The sequence below is a fragment of the Phyllostomus hastatus genome, unplaced genomic scaffold (assembly GCF_019186645.2).
Source record: "Phyllostomus hastatus isolate PE091 unplaced genomic scaffold, TTU_PhHast_1.1 phas_contig_150, whole genome shotgun sequence".
Lineage (NCBI taxonomy): Eukaryota > Metazoa > Chordata > Mammalia > Chiroptera > Phyllostomidae > Phyllostomus > Phyllostomus hastatus.
The window spans coordinates 3726626-3747356 of record NW_025333611.1 but is presented as its reverse complement, the minus strand read 5'-3'; the positions used below and the strand labels follow the sequence as shown (position 1 = coordinate 3747356).

The window sequence follows — 20731 nt, the reverse complement described above, 5'->3', positions numbered from 1 at the left end:
CGATGGGACAGGAAGAACTTGGGATTTTGAGGCCAACAGACCTCGTCAAGTCCCTGCTCTGCCACTTGGCCGCTGTGTGAACTTGACCCAGTCACTTCCCTCCTGCAGCCTCAGTTTCCCGAGCTGTAATGGGGGGGGCGGGTGGTAACAAGAACTACCCCACAGGATTTTTGAGTGATCCATGGCAGCCAGGAGCCAAGGCCCGGAACACAGCAAGGGCTGGACGCCCGTGAGCCGCTGTCACTGCAGTTCACGGCGCGGCGAAGCTTCACAGGCCGGAGAGGCCGGCGGTGCGCTCTTTGTCGCGAGACTGCAGCTGCGGCCCGCGGGCCGGGCCGGGTGTGTCCGCCCCAGGTGGGATTTTTCATCACGAAGCAAATGCTTCCGCTTTCTGAGAATCAACATTAACCCGGGGACTTTCTTTCTTTTCTTTTTCTCCAGCACCACTCAGAATTCCCAGGGGGGAGCGGTACTTAGATTATTCATTTTTAATCACCTGAGCTGCACAAGAAAAAGTCCCAGCGTACCACAATACAGCGGGGCAGAAATGAGGGCAGGCACAGGAAGGGACAGAAGCTTTGCAAGGCCTGACCTTGAGCTCCTGGGGAAAAGTCCAGCAGCTTTCTGGTTTCCCCCCCTGAGAGCGCACCCTCTACCAAAGGAGCTCGAGTTGCATTCAGTTCTTCGTCTCCCAACAAGCGTGGCTGCTGCCCCCCAGGCAGGACGGGGCCCAGGGGCGGAGTTAAACGAGACCCAGCCTTCGCCCTAACCAGCGCGTATTCTATAGCAGAAGTCCATGAGCTGTTGTAACAAAGGGCCAGGGAGTTCATGTTTTAGACTTCACAGGCCACGTGGTTTCTGTGGCAACCACTCCTCCCAGCTAGGTTAGCACAAAGCATCCGGGAACAGCAGGTAAATGAATGGGTGACAAAGTGCCTGAGGGTCCCCCACCCCCACATCCTCACCAACACCTGTTGTTTATGTATTGTCTTCTCGGTAACAGCCGTTCTGACAGGTCAAGGCGACCCTCCCGCTGGTGGGACGGTGGGACAGCTCACGTGCCACGTGTGAGCTTGTAGGAGCCGTGCGAGCTGCCGACGCTTTCAAATGCCCGGAAAACCGTTTCTCTCCCAGCACCCTGTCCTCGGTCAGGACCTGGGTGCTCTCACCCCACCCCCGCAGACCACCGGCCTCGGTTCTGGGGATGGGGCTGGTGGCCAGGGCAAGCCGGTCAGCTCGCTCCCTGACCGCTGTCGGCTGGTTCATCGACGGGTATGGACCAGGGACACGGCTGAGGTTTGCTGGTGGCCGCAGGAAAGCGTGATTTCACCCTTCAGAGACGGTTCCCACAAGCAGACTTGTCGCTCTCCCCGGATGTGGTCCTCGGATCCCGGATTTTGGCAGCTGTCTGGCAGCGAGGGCAAGAAAGGACACGGCTCAGCGTGAGGAGGCCACAGCGGAGGGGAAGCCAGGAGAGGGAGGATCTCCGGGTCTGGGTGCAGCCTCCCGGGGCGACGGCCCTAACCACCCAGAGACATGCCGGCTTCGTTTGCAGGGGCTCCTGCCTGCATGAACCGCATCTTCCGATTCCCAGTGGCTGGGCAGCCTTCTCGTGATCGTACGGCAACTGAAATTACAGCAGGAAAGTATCTAGACTTGACCGCGGCCCCTGCGCCGCACGCGCACACGCACACAGAGAATAAACCGTAGTAGTGAGCGTTGCCCACGGAAGGCTTTAAAAAGCAGTTTTCTTACTGCTTCGTGTTAAAGCGCCTGCGCCCCCAACTCGCGCAACGCGGTTCACAGAATTGCCTTCAAACGCATTCGGGAGTGAAGTGTTTCTTGTGCCTGAATAAGCTCTGGACCAAGGTGAGGAACATCCATTTCATTCTTAAGCGTCTTGAACCCTGAGTCTCCCACTTTCTAAGAACCAAGCTGAAAACCTAAGAAGGAAAGTCGGAGACGGGGGGCACTTCGCGTGGCTGGCGGAGGCCGAGCTCACCAGCTGTCTCCCCACCCCCACCGTCTCCTGACAGCGCTGGCCATGGGGGACAGGCCAGCATGGCCATTTGAGAGCAACTAATGCACCCAGAGGAAAGGAGCGGCTCCTTTGCCAAACACACACTGTGTGCCGGGGGGCTGCACGAAGCACGCTTTACTTTTGCGAGGATGCAAAGGGCTGAACCCACTCTCTCTGGAGTCAGCCCATCTGAGTCTGAAGCCAGGGCTGCCTACCAGCTAGAGGCCGTGGCCCGGCCTCTGAACCTCCCTGCCTCCGTTTCCCTTCTGCAAAGCGAGGACTGTGCAAGTTCCTGCCTCGTGGGGTTGCTGTGAGTTGGTTCGTGGGGAGCGCCTCACGCAGTTCCTGGTCCACAGGGAGGGCTCTCTCTGTACGTATCAGCCATGACATCGTTGCTGTGTTGGTGATGACGACACCTAAAGCCTGATGATGGCACCCATCCCAGAGTCTGCGCTACCCAGGTGCCGTCTCACATTCCTTTCCAGGTTTTCCGCCACGTAGTTTCTGGAACCCTCCTCTTCTTCCGGGGAAGTGTGGGTATGCAGCGGGCCAGCGGTGGGAGGAGTTTGTGGGGACATTGCACGGACTTGTCACGGACGTTAAAGGAGGAATCGGATGGGAAGGTGCCCAGCACAGCGCCTGCCACACGGAAGCGCCAATGAACCTCATCTCCTTCCCCATTCCTCCAGCTACTTCGCTTTCTTTGAAACTAAACTTCTAATTGCCCTTGACTTCAAATGTAGCCTTCTGTAGCCCATGCCCTATTACTAAGCAACTCCTGCCTGGTTCCTCCCACGTGCCTTTTGTTATGTTAAAGACGATTTTTCTTTGCACCCGTGTAAGCCTCGCTCGCTGCCTTTTACACTGATTAATTCAGCTAGACTGAAAAACAGGACTAGCTCTTCCTCCCTGAAACTTCAATTAATCAATCATCCCGGAACCCGGGCGACACACTCAACAAGGTTGCCAGCCGTCCTGGGGCCCAGGGCTGGAGAGCGGGCAGGTCTCAGACGAGCGATTACGTTCATAGGCCTCAGCGTGCTCCTCCGCAGGACAGGCACTCACAGGGTTGTTGAGCATGTTGCAAATAACCTAAGAGGAGTCTCCAGGGAAGGAGCTGGTCTACAGGTGCAAAGTGACCTGAACTTAACTCACCGAGACAGACCTGCTTCTGGGTCTCTCTATGCCACTGAGGCCATTTCTATGTTCCTATGTACGGAGTGTGCAGAATTCTTCGCCAGACAAGAGCAGAATACACGCTCTTCTCAGGATCCCGTAGAACATTTACCAAGAGAGACCCCCCTTATGGGCCACAGAACAGAACGCACCTTAAAAATTTTCCAAGTATGGGAACATACAAAGTATGTGCTCAGACTACCGTGGAATTAAACCAGAAATCAATAACAAAAAGATAACTCCCCAGTGTTTCCTAATTAAGCAGGACATTTCTAAATAGCACATGGGTCAAAGAAGTCTCAAGCCAAGTTAAAAATATTTTGAACATAGCCCTGGCTGGTGTAGTTCAGTGGACTGAGCGCGGGCTGCGAACCGAAGTGTCGCAGGTTTGATTCCCAGTCAAGGCACATGCCTAGGTTGCAGGCCATGACCCCCAGCAACCGCACATTGATGTTTCTCTCTCTCTCTCTTTCTCCCTCCCTTCCCTCTCTAAAAATAAATAAATAAAATCTTTGAAAAATATTTTGAACAAAACGAAAGTGGAAATACAATTGTCAACATGTGTGGCATGTAACAAAAGAGTTCTTCAGCAAAAATTATTAACATTAAATGCAAATATTAGAAAAAAAGAAGCCCTAGCTGGCGTAGCTCAGTGGATTGAGCGCGGGCTGGGAACCAAAGTGTCCCAGGTTCGATTCCCAGCCAGGGTACATGCCTGTGTTGCAGGCCATAGCCCCCAGCAACCCCACATTGAAAAGAAAAGAAGAAAAGAAAGATCTACAATGAACCTGAGCTTCCACTGTAAGAAACCAGAGAACCAAGATGAACTTAAGCCTAAAGCAAACAAAAGAAAAGAAATAATAAAAACTAGAGAGCGGAAATCAATATTAGTGAAACTGACCACAGAAACACATTAAAGAAAATCAACAAAACCAGACGCTGATTCTTTAAAATAACCAATAAAATTGATTTTAAAAGGCTGATAAGTCAAGAAAAAAAAGGAGCAAAGACACAAATTGCAATCTCATAAACGAAAGGGCATCACCACTGATTCCATGAACACTAAAAAGGTTTTTTGTTTTGTTTTGTTTTGTTTTTAAACTCTGAGTGCTGATGTCCTTGGGCATAGCCCTTCCAAATCGTGAGTGAAAGGCTAGGATAAATACCTCTTCTTTTTTTTTAGATTTTATTTTTATTTATTTTTAGAGAGGGAAGGGAGGGAGAAAGAGAGAGAGAGAAACATCAATGTGCGGTTGCTGGGGCCGCGGCCTGCAACCCAAGCATGTACCCTGACTGGGAATCAAACTGCAACACTTTGGTTCGCAGCCTGCGCTCCATCCACTGAGCTAACGCCAGCCAGGGCTTTAAAAAGGTTTTTTTAAAAAATACCACAAACAACTCTGGGCCCCAAATCTGATAACCTAGGTGAAATGGACCAGTTTCTTGAAGGACAAAGACCACCAAACTCCTACAAGGAAAAGAGAGAACCTGAACAGCCCCACACCTATTTTAAAAATCAGATCGGGAATGAACAGCCTTCCAGGAAAGAAAGCTCGCAGCCCAGGCGGGGTCCCCGGTGAAGTCTAGCGAACATTTCAGGAAGAACGGTCTCCAGTTCCCTCCAGTCTCATCCGGAAAACAGGGCACGGGGAACCATCCCCACCGAGTCCTACGAGCACTTGCACCCCTGAGTGCTCACCCAACGGATATGAAAATTCACATCCACACGAAAACCTGCTCGCAGGTGAGTGGAGCGGCTTTGTTCCTGATCAGCAAAAACTGGGAGCGACCAAGAACCCTTTCAATGAGCAGAAGAAGCCCGTCTGAGATGGCCACAAGCGTGTGATGGCCTTCACGTGGCGCTCTAGGAAAGGCAGGGCTGGAGAGGACGGCGCAGACCCGGGACCGCCGGGAGGCCGGCTGGCCGGCCGGGGCGGGGCGAGCGGATAAAGCACAGGGGTGATTTCAGGGCAGTGGAGCTGTTCTGCGTGGTGCCGGAGTGCTGGATGGGAGACATGAGGCATCTCTCAAATCCCACGAGCTTTACAGCACGAAGAGTGTGTGTGCTTTAAGGTACAGACTTTAAAAAAATAATCACCTGGGCTGTCAGAGGCTCTGGGACGACATGCAGACGGCGCCACAAAGCAGGGACAGACCCCCAGGGAAGGGGCGGGGGGCAGAAGGGCTGCCCTAACTTCAGAAGCGAGGGGGGCAACCAGGCGAAGCTCAGCTGAGGGACGGTCCACAGGACACCGGAGCGGCCCTCCTCCTCCTCCTCCTCCTCCTCGAAACCGCCCGGCCACCAAAACCAAGGAGCGTGTGACACGACGGCGGCAGCACAGCCGCGGGGAGCCCGCGGGCCGTGACACGGAGCCCGGGCTGGGGCCCTGGGGCAGGAGGCGGGCACTGGGTGAACGCAGGAGAAACCCGAGGGACCGGTGGGCTTCCGTGTCGGTTCACGAACTGGGACCGCCACACGGATGTAAGGGGGTGACCACGGGAGAAACCGGGTGTGGGGTGCAGGGGACCTCTCTGTGCCATCTCGGCGGCGACTGCTCTGTGGATCTGAGGTGACGCCGTGGGAACTGACTGTGGGAGTGGGGGGCGGGGCGGGCGGAGTGGGGCGAAGGGGGAAAACGGGAACGACTGGCATGGAATAAACAAGAGTAAAAAAATCTTAAATAAAATAAATAAAATGACTCTAAAATAAACAGTACTTCTTTCTCGACAAGCTGCCAAGCTGCTCTGCCAGCTCTGCCCTCCCCCTCCCCCTCCCCTCCCCCTCCCCCTTCTCTGTCGAACCTGGAACCTCTGTCGCACGCACCCCTGTGCTTGAATGACTGTCGGGGTGACAGCCAAGGGAAGGAGGGCCGGCCCTCCTCGCGGTCTGCTGCTGTGAAGCCAGGGCGGGCAGAGACCCTGTGCCGTGTGGCCTCCGGCTGCCCGGGCCTTCCGCCGCGGCCGTGAACCGGTGCTCCGAACAGGTCCCCGAAGGCCCCGCCCCTGCAAGCTCGTGTCCCAAGGAAGCGTCGGGACTTGACAACCTGCGTCTCCAAGGGACCGTCAGCCACCCTCCCGGACCCGCGTCTGGCCCCAGCCTCCCCACTGCATGCAACTTGCTCCTCGGGTCTCTTCCAGGCTCCAGGTCTCAGGCCCACACTGAAATCCCTTCTCCGCGTGGAACCGGACCTCAGAGAAGGGGGCTCCTTCCCCTTCAGTCCCGCCCTACATGCTTCTACCCCCACCCCCCATCTTTGACGTGACCGCCTGAGGCTTCTCCAGTCCCTGAAACGAGCCGCTGGGGGCGTTCCGTGTAAAAGGACCACGGAAACGTGTGACGCCCACGGCAGCGAGGAGAAAAGCAGAATTGGAAAACCTCCCCGGAAGGTGAAGCTGAGAACAGACGCTGCGTGCTCTTGCGCTTTGAAGTGCGTGCACACGGCGGGCCGGAGGGGACCTTGCACCCGTGAGCAACGGCCACCTTGCCCTGCCCGAGCGGCAGAGAGACCACGACGGGGCGGCGGCCGTGGCCGCTCCTGCCGCGCCTGACAGCTCCCGGCGTCTCTGCCCCGGCCCTGGGGAAAATCCTCGCTGGGCTCTGTTCACGGCCAAGGGCCAGGGGTCCCTGCAGCTCTGCATCTTACCAAAGCCCTGACAAGTATCTCAGACCGGAAGGGGTTCCAAAACACGGCAAAAAATAAAAAATTAAAAAATAAAACAACCCTGCAAAACTGAAATTATGAATAATTTCAAAACAACATTTAAAAATTCTTCTTTTTTGCCTCAGTAAAGTTATACCGAGGAGGGATGTGAGGGCATTGTCACATGTCCGATGGGACGGGCACGGCGGCGTGCAGGGAACAGGGGGTGGGGTCTAAAAAGGTCCGGGTCCCTGCAGAGTTGCTGCTTGTTGTCCCCTCAGAGGACTTCCGGTGGGCGCTCACAGTGGACCCCCAGCCTGGGGGCTGCAAAGACCCCACTGTGAGTGTTTCCCTCAGTTCCCGAGAGCTGAGCGGACGAAATGCTGTAACTCATCACGGGGCCACACGCCCCGTTATTTTCTCACGGACGTGAATCTGAGCGACCACGTCACTCCGAAGACGGGCCCTGTGGCGACTCAGGAAAACGGGACCTCTCACGGGAGGGAACTGAGGGTCCCACGTGGTGGAGGAGGGCCGTGCCCAGGGGCCTGGGAGCAGGCCGGCCAGGAGGCCCCGCTGTGCACCTGCCTGCTGGGCATCTTGGAGCCCCTCCTGGCCCCGCCCGGCCCCGCCCGGCCCCGCCCTGCCCCAGCCAGACCAGGCTCTGACGTCCGACCCGAGACGTTCGCCCCGGACCACCGGAGCACCCGAGGTGTCCAATTCCTGCTCATCCTCCAGAGGCCACGCCCCAGGCCCCCCGCAACCACAGCCAGAGCCGCCTCCTAACGCCCAGGTCAGCGTGCCTCCTCAAACGTCACTGCCGTCACACCGGTGATGTGCACAGGCACAGGCCGCCTGCACAAACCCAGAGCTGCGTCAGGCCGGAAGCGCAACCTGCCCCCCTTGCTCTCCCCGGAGCTCCCTCCTCTGCCCAGAGACGCCGCCGTCTCTGCCGCGCCCTCGCGTGGACAACACACGCTTCGCCCAGGACTTCAAGTGAGAGGGGCCCCCAGCTCCCGCGTTGTTTTCTGACTTGCTTCTTCCCTTCGTGAACATCCTTCCCTTTGGGTGCGCGTGACTCGGCCTTTCTTTGTTAACTCGCACGTGCCGCGGACACCCTGCGTCTGGGTTATTCATGGCCCCCGAAGCCCCGGGGGTTTCGGCTGCGGGCACTTCTACCAGCCCGGCCGCACCCTCCGCACAGGCATCGCCGAGCACACGTGGGGCGGGGGGGAGGAAGCGCGTTCCCAGAAGCGGAGTCGCTGGGTCAGACTGCGAGCGCGTGTTGAAGCTGGGGCGCCACGGCCGCGTTTCCCTCCCAGGTAGCTCTCTCGGGCCACAGTCCCGCGGGCGAGCCGCAGAGGGTCGGTCTCCTGTCCCCAGGCCCGGCGGCCCTGCTGCTCGGCCTGGCATGGCCTCCGCGAGGCGCATGCATTCTGAATTGCTCCGCCCCAGGGGCAAGCAGGTAAGCTCCGATCTCAGTGTGGGTGCAATCACTGCTTTCTAAAAAGGACATGAAAATTCATGTTCGCTTTGAAAGTATCGTGCGTGACCAGGCTTTATTTAAACACAGGGTCACCGTATTGGCCCTGGTCCCCTCCTAGAGAATTAGGTCCTCTCTAATCCCCCTCGTAACCGCTGGGAGCGCACGGTTTTACAGCAACCGGACCATCGAGCCAGGAAAAACCCACATCTGTTTCGGCGGAATTAGTGTGGTGCTCTCTCCCTCCTTCCCCTGCCCCCCTCCCTCCCCCCCGCCCCCCCCCCCGGTCCAACAGCCAACAGCAGCGTGTGTCAAAGCAGGATCTGGCCAATGGGGCTGCGCTCGGTCTTAATTACCGTCAACATGCTCATAACGCCAAACACCTCTGACCTAAAAACTCAGTCTCAGAACAGCACACGCATGTGGCTCGATAATCTCGGAGCGCGCTGGTGACATTTGGTTGGCATTTCCCCTTTCCCCATGCGCAAGGACCGGTCGGTCTCCAGCCTGGCACGTGGCGTGAGAGGGAGCCCGCCTCTGCGCGGCAGTGTTTCCGTGACCTTCCTGCGACCGTGTCAGAGACAACGCCGCCTACGTTAGCAGAGAAAATCGGCTCTCACGGCCTCAGCTGAGTGGACCCCACGGTGAAGACTAAGGTGCATAATAATCTAAACCCTTCCTACAGTTACTGATCCATCCACTCAGCGGCACACTGCATTGGCTCGGGCACCTCCCGTGTGCCGAGCTGTGCTGAGTGAGCCCTGGGAACAGGCTGCGGTGGGGGCGCCCCGAGGAACGGGAGACACGGATGGGACACCCCAGGGTGCACACGCTCGGGTGGGCCACCAGCCTGGGGACGGCAGGGCCTGGACGGGTTCCCGGGGCACCTGACACCGGAGACGGGGCTCAAACAGGTGAGGAAGGAAGGAAGGAGGGAGGGAGGTGTCCCAGTGGGACGAAGAGCAAAGGGCACCCCCACAGTCTCTTGGAGAGCAGTGAGCCGGTGCACTTGACCCCAGGGAGGCTGTGAGGCCGGGAGGGGCTCCCGCTCACGCCCAACAGTTATCACTGTACCATACGCACCGAGACGCACCGAGGGGGGGCCCTGCAGAGGGCAGAGGTGCCCCAAAGCAATTCATCCGCCTGCCTGTGAGACCTCATCAGGACCAATCGTTCTGCGGAGTTTAAACTCACTCTCTGCTCCGTGCCCTGTGCCCAGAAATCCCGGCCAGCGTGTCCCCCAGCCCCTCGTCTGCAGGCACCGGACTTCCCACCCCGACTGCTCTCCCTCCCCGTCTGTCTGCGCCAGACTCCCGTCCAGCCCTCACGCCAACCTCCGCGCCCTGCCTTCCCCACCCACGCCCCATTCCCACACGCCATGCCCCCCAGCAGCACCGACCCCTCCTCACCAGGCATCCTCCCCACCCTGCCCTGCCCTCTCCCCACCCCTCCGCTCCGCCCCTCCCACAGCAGCACACGTGTAGACGGACACCTGCTGAATTAAAGCGGGCGTGCCCTGATCAAACTGGTCCCCGAACGCAGAGCGCTTCCACCCTGGACCAAGCCGCCTCCTCATTCTCTTTATCTGTGACCCCACAGAGTGGCGTCTGGGAGAAATAAATGTCTTCTTGGCTTCGACCTTGTGCTCTGTCCAAGGACACCGACCTCCTATTGTGACTGCTCAAAGACCATCCCTACAGTCTTATGAGTGTTCCAGCCTCGACGATGGAACTGATACACGGGGTTTTATTATCCATGTCTGCATGCAATTCGAGTGCCAATCATAAAAGAAAGCATTTTCCATCCACCAATATTTGAGGTGATTTGGAAACCTGCTTATCGAGCTACTCACTTGATTAGGACTAGTTCCTGGTGAACAGAGCAGGTTTATGACCCCCCCAAAAATAATAATAAGCTTGCAAGTCAGGCAGGCCCCGTTCAAACCCCCCCTCCACCCCGTGTTTTCCTGGCTGTGCGGCCTTGGACACATGCCACGCCCTCTCTGAACATTCCTTATTTCGGTCTGTGAAATGGGTGAATGGGGATGCGGAGCACGATGCCCCCCTCCCAGGAAGACTGTGAAAATGGCACCAGGTGATGGATGGCAGGTGCTTGGCACGGAGCTGAGGAGGCAGCCGCCGGGGAGGCAGCCGCTGGGACCCAGGGGAGCACAGCCATTGGCATCGCCTGGGAGAGCACATTTTCTCTCTCCACCCGTTTCACTGTAAAAGCACTCTTTGGTGAGGGTCTGTGGGCACACCCGCCTCTGCTTTAAACTCCTCCAGCATGGGGACAGCGCCCGGTTCCTCTCTAGCACCCGGCACGCGGCCCGAACCAGGGAATGCGGTCACCACAGGTCACTGATGGGCGTCAATGATGTACGCAAACACACACGGTTGTGTGTGTATATATACACGTGTGTGTGCACGATGACCTCCACACGACCGCGTCCCGCCCCAGGCAGCGGCAGGCCTCAGAGAGCAAGCGGAGGCTGTGCCCCCGGACGTCGGGGAGAGGCTGGCAGGCCGACCTACCCACGCACGCCTCCCGCCCGGGGCCAGGCCTCACCAAGATCGGGGCTCCCGCGTCCCCCGTTTCCACTCGCTCGCTCTTTCACTCGTCCAACAAGGGTCTGAGGAATGAGACGGCGTCCACTGCCAGCGTACTCGTGACCAGGGAGAAAGCCCCCGGGGCGCCTGCACACACTCGATACTCTCTTCCTGCGGGTTACTGCGAGTCATCAAAGAGCGTTAAGCGAGGGCATAACACTTTTATTTGCATTGTATTTGCATTTGCAAATGCAATGCATTTAATAAATAACTCTTGCATTTTATATATAACTCTCTTGTATTGCATTTGCATTTTTTGTATTTGCATTTTATAAATAACTCTCTTTCGCTTTCCTACGGCAACGGGAATGGGGGGTGGTACTCTGGACACCTGTCAGGGGAGACCCATCAGGCCCTTCTTCAGTCCCTGAGGGGTCTCCTGTCTCGTCCCGCCAGGCCAGAAACATCTCCAAAATAATTTCTTCTGGCCCCGTTATTGTTGAGCTGAAAAGCCTTATTTTCAAGGACTGTGGTTTACCCAAGCTCTTTATCTTTTCTCGGTGAAATAAAAACTGCCTTCCCCCCGACTGGTGTAGCTCAGTGGATTGAGTGCAGGCTGCAAACCAAAGTGTCGCAGGTTCGATTCCCAGTCAGGGCACATGCCTGGGTTGCAGGCCACGGCCCCCAGCAACCGCACATTGATGTTTCTCTCTCTCTCTTTCTCCCTCCCTTCCCTCTCTAAAAATAAATAAATAAAATCTTTAAAAAAAAAAAACAACAACTCTGCCTTCCAATCCAAGCCTCCGAGGACCCACCACCAGAGCCACCAGCCCCTGTCGCCTTGCTGGCGTTTCTGCCGGTGGCAGCCCGGGAGGCGGACACAGCTCAGGGCAGCTCCCTTCCAGCGGCTGAAAACACCGACCAATGTGGAGAGCCGGGAGAGTTTCCATTCTTCCAGCACGAGAGAAACATTTAACTGGTTTTATACATCCTCTCCTAGTGATTAAAGCATGAAACCCTTTTAAATCAGAGATTCCCCTTGAGCCCCTAATGCTATTTAAATGACAGCTCCCAGATCCGGAAGGATGTCACAGCCTCGAGGCCAAATGCTGCTTTAACTGAACACCCCACACGTCACGTGGGAGTCACCCAACAGGACCGGGGGCGACAGCGCTGGACCGGCCTGGTGACCAGGTCTTCGCGGGGGGCTCTCTGGAAAGACAGGGACAGGCCGACCTGCCACGGGTCTGCCCAGGAAACCCCGAAGGAATCCACAGAGTGCATCCAACCTGCCGAAGACGGCAGCCTCGTGACCCTCCGGGTCCCACCGACCTTCAGAAGACCACAGTCGCTCGGTCGAGCAGCACCCGGTCCTAGTCTCGCAGCCCAGAGCGGACCGGCCGTCAGCTGGTCATTCCGGAAACGGTTGCTGCAAGGCAGGTAGGTTTCGGATGGAAATGCTGTGGGCAGGCTTATTCGGTCACTGTCTAGTGGGCCATGAAGAAAACTGCCTTAACCACATTAGATGTCCAAAGCCGCCGGCTTCTGGAACAGCAGACGAACTACGGCCAGAGGAGATGGTGTCTGGGAGGGTCCCAAACCACCTGTTCTCTCCGGGTCGTTTCCATGTGCCTCAGGCAGAAGCGCGAGGAGGCAGGTGCAGAGCAGCTCCGTGACCACCGGGCGCCTCCGCCATCAACCCCCGCACAGCAGCAGGGACCCCGCCCAGCGTCCACAAGCCCCCAGGCCCAGGGCTCAGCGCCCTGTCAGACGGTAGCTGCAGAGACCCCCACGAGAGCCCGCCTGTGTCTTTCCATTCCGGAAACGAGCAAACAGGCTCAGAGAGGCCCAGACATGCGTGCGTGGACTCTCACCCAGCGTGACAGTGGCGTGCAAAGCAGAGCCCACGCTGGGCTTCCTGCGCTCCAGACCCTCCCGTGTGGACCGGCTCTGAGGGGCGCCGCAGGCGCAGGCTGAAAGGGCGCTGGTGCAGACTGGGGTGACAGCGCGATGGGGCCCCCAGGGAGGGAGCATTCAGAAAGTCACCGAGGTCGGACTGGGTGTCGGTGTCCTTTCTGAAGTGCTCCCCTACCGAGAGGTCCACGCAGAGTCATGGCTCCTCCCATCTGCTGGACTGGGGCAACTGAGCCTCCGGCACTGCGACTTGCTTAGACCCCAAGAGAAATCAGCGACGCCCCTACATACACCCCGAATCCACGGACTGCAGCCCCGTGGGTTCGGCCCCCCTTCCTCCAGGCTCCCCATCACTCTCACCAGCAAGAGCCCTGCACCGAGAACGGCATCTCCTCGGACAGGAGAGGGAAACAGAACGCCCCTTTAAACAGTCTCTGTCTTGCTGGAGTCTTGCACAGATAGGTTGCATTAAGAAGGCTCATTCTTAGTATAGTTAAAAATGAAATGAAAGTCATCCTGTCATTCTGCTTTGATGGTTGTCAATGAAATTCTCTTGACAGATTCTCTCAGCAGAGCTGACATTTCAAAAGATGCCCTTTATCCATCCAGCGTGCCAGGGACCCAGAGCGCAGCCCTGGCCACGGGACACTGGACTGTTTAACACAATTTCTAGACGCATCGGTACTTTCCACTCTTTGCCAACAAAACGAATGGCGAAGGCTGTTGTGCCGCGTGCCACCACCGGCTGGGCAGTGACAACCCTCGACGTTGTAGCTGGCATTGCCGGACTTCGAGTTAAAAAAAAAACACGAAATCGAACGGCAAGGAATAAAGACACCCGGAAAGGTGCGAGGCAGGAATAAAAGGCATCACACTCCCCGGGCGTCCCTTCTAGACATGTTCATTATCTGCCGGAGCCCGGGTGGCGAATGCGGAATTCAAAGGCACACCATCTGTTGTGCGATGTTCCAAATTACAAACTTAACCCTTCGTGTCTGCATCACCTGCTATTCAGGCATTCTTCTTCAGGATGAAAAAAAAAAGGGGGGGGTGGTTAGCACATTCACTGATCAGGTTTAGCAGGATCCACGGATGTGCTCCGTGAGACATTTTGATAAGCCCAGCATTGCAACCTGTATATTTTCTCCAGAAAAAAAAAAATTCTGTTCTATTTACCCTCAAAACAAACACCACACACCCAGTAGCCATAAGCTAAGAGTCTAAAACAACCCACTAGCAAGCCACAATCTTTTTTGGTAATTTTTGCATCGCTTAAAGTCCTTGGGCACGTTGAAAGCAAAGGCGGGGATTTTTAGCAATCCTTCAAATCTGTGCAATGAAAAATACAGTGATTCCTCTCTACAAGGGAAGAAGGCTTTCTTTTAAAAAAATAAAAAAGTCTTTAAGACCGAAGGAAACAAGAGTATAGAGCCCAAGTCAAAAGCCTCTCCTGCTTAAACATTCAAAGGCAACACATGCTGTACATTAACAAGAAGAAAGTAGCCTATACTTGAAGACGTCCATGTTTTCTCTCACTGGGAGGTCTGAAAAGTTTTTGTGTGTAAAACACATTTTTAAAAAAAATATGCGACACAGCTCATCCAGGGTCGGTTTGCGTTCACAAAATAATTTTATTGTGTGTAAGAAAGCGCACAGGCAGCAGCATTAAGAAACATTCACAATGCATTACATCACAGGGGCCGGATGCCGGAGATCGCTGTCAGCAGCTTTTTTTTCCCGCGACCCTGTCCATCCACACGAGAAGTAAATTGCTTCCCCACAAGAAAACTTTGTCAGCGTTTCAAAGAAATCCCCTTGAAATGCATCACCACCCCCCCCTCCCGGATTTGTAGCTCTCGAGGGTGATGGGGATACTTTTTCCAGGCCTGGTGATGACGGGGGGACGCGAGTCCAAAGCACAGAGAGGAGGTTAGCGTTTGTCTAGGGAGATGCTGGCGGCTTTGGGATGCTTCACCCCCCCCGAGGGGAGGGGCTCCCTGTTCTTCCCGACAGCAGCATCTTCCCGGGGCGGCGGGGGGGGGGGGGGACCACGAGGCACTATTTGTTAGTCCACCTTCACCACTGAGACTTCAGAGAAAGAAAAAGAGAAAGATCTCTAAATCCAGAAGACAGCCCCACAAAAAGTAGCCCTGGCGTGGCTTGGCCTGGGGAGGGGCAGGCGCAGGGTCCGAGCTCTGTGCCCTGCTGAGGCTGTGGTGACTCGAGGGGTAAGGAGACCCACTGTCTGCCCTGCACAGGCCGAACCAGGGCGGCCGTGGCTCGGCTCCGAAAAGCTACCCGACACGTGGAGTAAGGAAGGATGGAGAGGGCCTGCTATTTTACATAAATACAAAGTAATGCCTAGTTTCTATCACCACCTAAGACGATGCATTTCAAGTTAGGTTCTTTGTACGCTGGCTTTTTAAAAAGATATTTACAGCACTGGAAATTACTCTCCTGGGAATGGCTTAGTCATTTTAAAAAAAAAACTCTGAATCCAATAGGAACTATGCTTTTTTAAAAAAGAGAAGTCTTTCAAATTGTTTAGGAAAAAAAAACATTCACAGCATTTCTCAGCTCTCCTCTCCTGTTTTATTATGACGAGGGACGCTAAGGAGTCATCGCAACCCCGCTCCCTAGCAGTCTTCCCCGTGCTCCTGGCAGAGACGCCTGAGCAGTTAGGGTCTCAGGGCATCTCGTCTCACTGACTCGTAAAGTGCTAGTTAAATGGACAAAAATGTGACTGTAGAGTCTCGGATAACTCACTACTGTATACTATTAAATAGGATAAATATAGATGTACTCTAGTAAGTTTAAAATATCCATATAATACAATAAATAAATAAAACCAGTATCCACTAAGCATCTCCCGATTCTGAAGAACACCACCCCACTGGCACGGTAAGGCTCAGCTCTCTCTTAGACACCATGCACGGGGCGGGGTGGGGGGGGCTGCGCCCGCCTTTCCCGCCTGACAGCTGTGCCCGGGCCAGGGCTAGCACCTGTTTGTCCACAGCCGCCTCCCCCTCCTCACGCCCGTCCAGAAAGGGCCAGCGACGTGTAAGTGACTCGGACCCTTGTTGGTTCTTTGCCCTAGTTTGAGTCCTAAGATGAGAATCAGTTTCGAGAAGTGATTCTGGAGCCCAGGACACGGCCCCCCCAGGGACACTCGCTTCACATGCGTGCCCTCGGACTCACGAGGAAGAACACGGGAAACACGGCCAGCTGTGTGTTGGAGGACCGGCAGCGGAGGAGGGCTCACCTGGCGTCTGAGGCTCCCCTCAGGGTCTTAACAGCCAGCCCCCGGGAGACCGCCTCCAGCTTCGGGGATGAGTGTGGCCGGCGGGGGGCGGGGGGTTCCTCTCAGGGTTCAGGTGGGGTGCTGTCCGTTTTGCGTGAGGGGCTGGATCTTCCCCAGAGAGACATCCGTGTCATAGTCCAAAATGACAGACAGGGACGGGGACAGCCTCTCCCAGGGCTTGGCCCTTCCGCCGGCCTCCTCCTTCCTCAGGTCCTCGGAGGAGTCCACGGAGTGTGGGATCAGGTACACCGCGTTGCAGTCCTTGGAGATGGAGCCCCGGGGCTCGTGATGGCTGGAGACGGCCACGGCCCCGTTGTTGTTGATGCTGACTGTCTCTATGGCGTTGCTCGTCGCCGGGCACAGTCTGTGGCACCCTAAGAGCGTGGAAAACGCTTTCCGAAAGTCGGCATTAAAGGCATAGATGATGGGGTTCAGGGAGGAGTTCGCCCAGCCGAACCACACGAACACGTCGAAGGTGATGGAGTCGATGCAGAAGGGCTGGGTCTCCCCGGACCCGCAGAAGGGCACCATGCAGTTCAGGACGAAGAACGGGAGCCAGCAGCACACGAACACGCCCATGATCACGGACAGCGTCTTCAGGACCTTGGTCTCTCTTTTGAAGGACGTCTTGAAGGAGCTGTCCGGCTGCGAGCACTCCACGGGCTTTCCCGCCCCCGGGGTGGTCTGGCAGTTCTTGGCGTGGACCGCCGCCCTCTCCAAGGCCGAGATGCGCCGGATCTGTTTCTGGGCGATCCTGTAGATCCTGGTGTAGGTGACGATCATGATGGCCACGGGGATGTAAAAGCTGATCAGGGAGGAGGAGATGGCGTAGGTCCTGTTCAGGCTGGAGTCACAGTTGTCCGTGGTCTCGCCCGGGGACGTGGCGTTGCCATCGGGGGGGCCTGTGGGCTTGGCCTTGTGCCAGCTGAGCTGCACCGGGATGAAGGAGATGAGCACGGACAGCATCCAGGCCACGCTGATCAGGATGAAGGCTGCCTTGGGGGTCATCTTCCTCTCGTACCGGAAGGGGCTCGAGATGGCCCAGTACCTGTCCACGCTGATCACGCAGAGGTTGAGGATGGACGCGGTGGAGCACATGATGTCGAAGGCCACCCAGATGTTGCAGAAGGACCCGAAGGGCCAGAAGCCAGCGATCTCGGCCACCGCCTTCCAGGGCATGACCAGGACGGCCACCAGGAGATCCGAGACGGCCAGGGAGATGACGAAGAAGTTGGTCACCTTGGACCGCAGGTGCCGGAACCGGATGACGGCCGCGCAGACCAGCGTGTTCCCCAGGAGCGTGGACAGGATGAGCAGCGACAGGAAACAGGCCGTGAGGACGCGGAAGGAGAAGTCCCTCTTGACCACCAGCCCGGCCCGGTCCATGGTGGAAGTGTTCAGAGTCCTCATGCTGCTGGGGGAGCGTGCCCGGGGGGGGGGCTGTGACGTGCCTCAAGTTCCCTAGCAGGGGCCGGGGGGGGGCGCGCAGCCAGACCCCTGGGAGTCCTCAGTCACCCGGCAGCCCCGTGCACGGTCCCGCTTGCTCCCCCGGGGGGAGGCCTCACCGGAACTCCATCAGAGGGCTGCAGCCGTGGCGTGGCAGCAGCCTGCCCTCGGCGATCCGGGCCATCCCCTGGGAAAGTCCCTCTCGCTCTCTACGTCTGTCTTCTGACCCCCTCGCTCCAGGTCACTGTCACTGTCACTGACACCGGCTGGCCCTTCAATTCCCCGTGGGCGGCATTGGCTTTTTAGCATATTCTAAGCTAGCAGTCCAGAGACGGGAGGCCTCTGCCCAGCTAGTCACTCGCAGTCACGTTTCGGGGCTGAGGCGCAGCTGAAAATACATGCCTGGCTCCTCACACCCCGGCTCCGCGGCAGCTCCCCGAAACCCTGAAAAGTGAAGATCGCCAAGACTTGAGCAGATCTGATCCTGACTCCAGTCGAGCCCCATCCATCCAACTGTGCCCCGGCCACCTACCTTGCCTCCGGGGAGCCTCCCTCAGAGCCCCCGGAGCTCCACGGCGCCCCGGAGACGCCCGAGTCCTGCCCTGCACGCAGGCACGCACACTCTGGGTTCGGCTCCCAACGCGCAAAAATCTTCCGGAGGGTTTGGAAAAAGGATCCCGGGCCGGGCCCCCAGAGAGCCAGCGCTGCCCCACCGCCTCCCGCGGCTAGAGAGGATGCAGGGCGCAGAGGACCTGGGGGGAAGGCTCCCGGCAGCCCCGCGGCGCCGTGGGAAAGGGCATCTCCGGGATTAGTCACTTGGGCAGCTTCTTCCCGTGGCTTCCTTCCCCAGTGAGCCGCACACCGCGTGCCCCTTGGGGGCTTCTGGCCCCGCGGGGCAGGGACCCGCACCTCCCGCGGCGCTGCCCACTGCCTCTCAGCAGCCTGCGGGAGCACGAGGCAGCCGGAGCCGAGCTGGCGCGCAGGGAGCTGGGGCCCGCTGATTCCCGCGGGGCACAGCCCACCCCGCGCCCCCGCGCCCCCGCCCCCTGGCCTGGGGGCGGGGCTTCACTTGACGGGCGGAGGTGCCGGCCAGGGACGCACCTGGGTCGCCCGGGTGCACGGTGCTGCGGGCGAAAGGCGCGAGGGGCACTCAGGGGGAGCACTCCCCGCCCGGGGCTGCCCCTCCCCCAACCCCAGGAACCCCAGACCCTCGGACGGCACGCAGCAGGGCGCGGAGACAAATCCCGACGTTAGAAACGCCAGTCAGGGCGAGTGGCCCGACACCGAAGCTCAGCCCACCACCGGCGCCTCCCGGGGCGGACCACAAGCCCTCCTCGGAGACCAGTGCGAGCCGGCACGCTGCTCGCTTCCCCGGGTACACCGACCACAAGACCAGCCCGCACGCGTCGGAGTCAGACCCGCGCTGCCTCCAGGTGCCCCCAGCTGGGGTGAGAAGTCCCCTCCCGCTCCTGTACTCACCGCACACGGCCAGGACGTAGCGCAGCGGCGCGCCTGGCCCGTGCGCTCCGTGGCGCCCGAGGGCTCACTCGGCTCTCGGCCCGGGTCCCCGGCGCGTCCAGGGCTGCGGTCCATGCCGGGCTGCAGCCCGCCTCCCGCGCCGCGCCCCCCACAACCCGGGGCGCCCCAACCCCAGCGCCGCTCGCTCGGCGGGCCCGGGGCGCCCTCTGCCGGTGGCTGCGGCTTCCCGAACCTCCGCTTTCCCCGGCAGATACGGACCTCGCTGGCTTTGGCTTCAGCATCCACACGGGACCTGCCCTTGGACTCGCTCTTCCAGGGCCGTGCCCGCCAGAGCCGGGGAGAGGGGACTCCCCCGCCTAAAACACCCTTACATATGGACAAGGATGAGAAATGCCTCTCGCTGGCGTTGAACTCACCGACCCAATCTATTCTCCCAAACGCTCGGGACGTTCCAAGAGCAGAGGCGGCCGGGCGTGGGAGAAGCAAGCTTTCCTCTCAAACCCCAAGAGCGGTGGCCACTACTGAGCAGCCTCTGTGTCCCAGGCGCACGCCTGTGTCATCTGCCCGTCAGACAGCCCCTTGTCAGAGACCGGCCCATCCCCACCTGGCCCATCGCCACCTGCCCAAGCAGAAAACCAGGTTCGGAATGGCTCTCAAAGCCACAGGGCTGAGGAGGGGCCAGCGCCCGACCCCTGCCCGCCTGTTCTTCTCACTCCCACCTGACTGCCCAGAGCCCCAGGTCTGGCCCGGGAGCCTGCCAACTAAGTAACTGCCCACAGGGCTGAGACACAGGGAAGGGTGCGGGGGAGGCGGGTGGGTGGTGGGGGAGGGGGCTCCTTAGCCCTGCCCCGGCCGCACTGAGCCGTGCCCCCCAGGTCCCCTTGCCTTCCTGGAGTGAGGCGGAGGAGCAAGGGGTGTTTGCAGGTCACACTGCCTGGCTCCTGTCCCCACCCTGCACAGCTCCTGGCCTCTCCGCTCCCGGCGCTGGGCGCCCTCCTCTGTGAAAGGGGGCAAGGTAACAGGATTGCTGCAGGCGCTAAAGGAGACCGTGTTTGCGGGGGCTTCTCACAGAGAGAAGGGCCGAGTGGGCCCCACCCAGGCACAGACTGGAGGGCTCATGGAAAGCTTTGTCTCCCTGAGAACCTTGCACCGCATCGGAAGCTCCCGTCTTCTCCGTAAAAACCCTGACCCTAAGCATTCTAGTCGATCACCCACGAGGAACGGCACCTTGGTTTGAAATGAGAGGGCTGCAGGGCTGGCGCGGACCCTCCCGGGCCCCGTTCCCGGCCCTGGCCTCCCACTCTCAGCCTCGCCGTCACCCATGGCAACACGGCAAGTCCTGAGCCGTGGCCACAGACACGATGTTTGCACACACACACGTCCCCAAAGAACCACATTCTTGTAGAGCCTTAAGCAACGCTTCATGTGACACCCCCAGATCTTTTCCCTGAAGGCAGCCGCTCCCTCGGCTTCTTGACTTGACTTTCCCTTCCTTTCACATCTACACACGACACGGATGGAAGGCGCTGCCTGTGGCTGAAGAGGGTCGAGTCAGCCTGAGCTTTCACTGCCCACGTTCTGCCCAGGGCGACCTGAAATGTGCCCGCTGCCGCCGCCTGCGGACGCCCGGGGAGGGAAGGCAGGACCGGGCGGGTCCTCTCCTCCAGCAGGAAGGGTGACGGGATTGGCCCGGGGGTGAGAGGACGGACGTCCCTGGGGCTT

At 58.3% G+C, this 20731-nt stretch overlaps 1 protein-coding gene across 2 annotated transcripts; it reads right to left on the bottom strand.

Moving 5' to 3' along the window:
* Positions 1-14403: 14403 nt before the first annotated feature.
* Positions 14404-19118, bottom strand: DRD1 (dopamine receptor D1). Of its 2 annotated transcripts, none has more exons than XM_045820045.1 (2): positions 19010-19118; positions 14404-17974 (listed from the first exon to the last, which is right to left on the bottom strand). In XM_045820045.1, exon 2 carries the CDS (start codon positions 17492-17494, stop codon positions 16154-16156), a length of 1341 nt encoding a protein of 446 aa, XP_045676001.1. In that variant the 5' UTR covers positions 17495-17974; positions 19010-19118; the 3' UTR covers positions 14404-16153. The 2 variants fall into 2 exon arrangements, with proteins under 2 accessions (XP_045676001.1, XP_045675991.1); XM_045820035.1 differs by lacking the exon at positions 19010-19118 and adding an exon at positions 18063-18530.
* Between the last annotated feature and the right edge of the window lie 1613 nt (positions 19119-20731).

Excerpts from the sequence above, each read along its gene's own strand:
- DRD1 (XM_045820045.1), bottom strand. The coding sequence starts at position 17,494 with ATGAGGACTCTGAACACTTCCACCATGGACCGGGCCGGGCTGGTGGTC.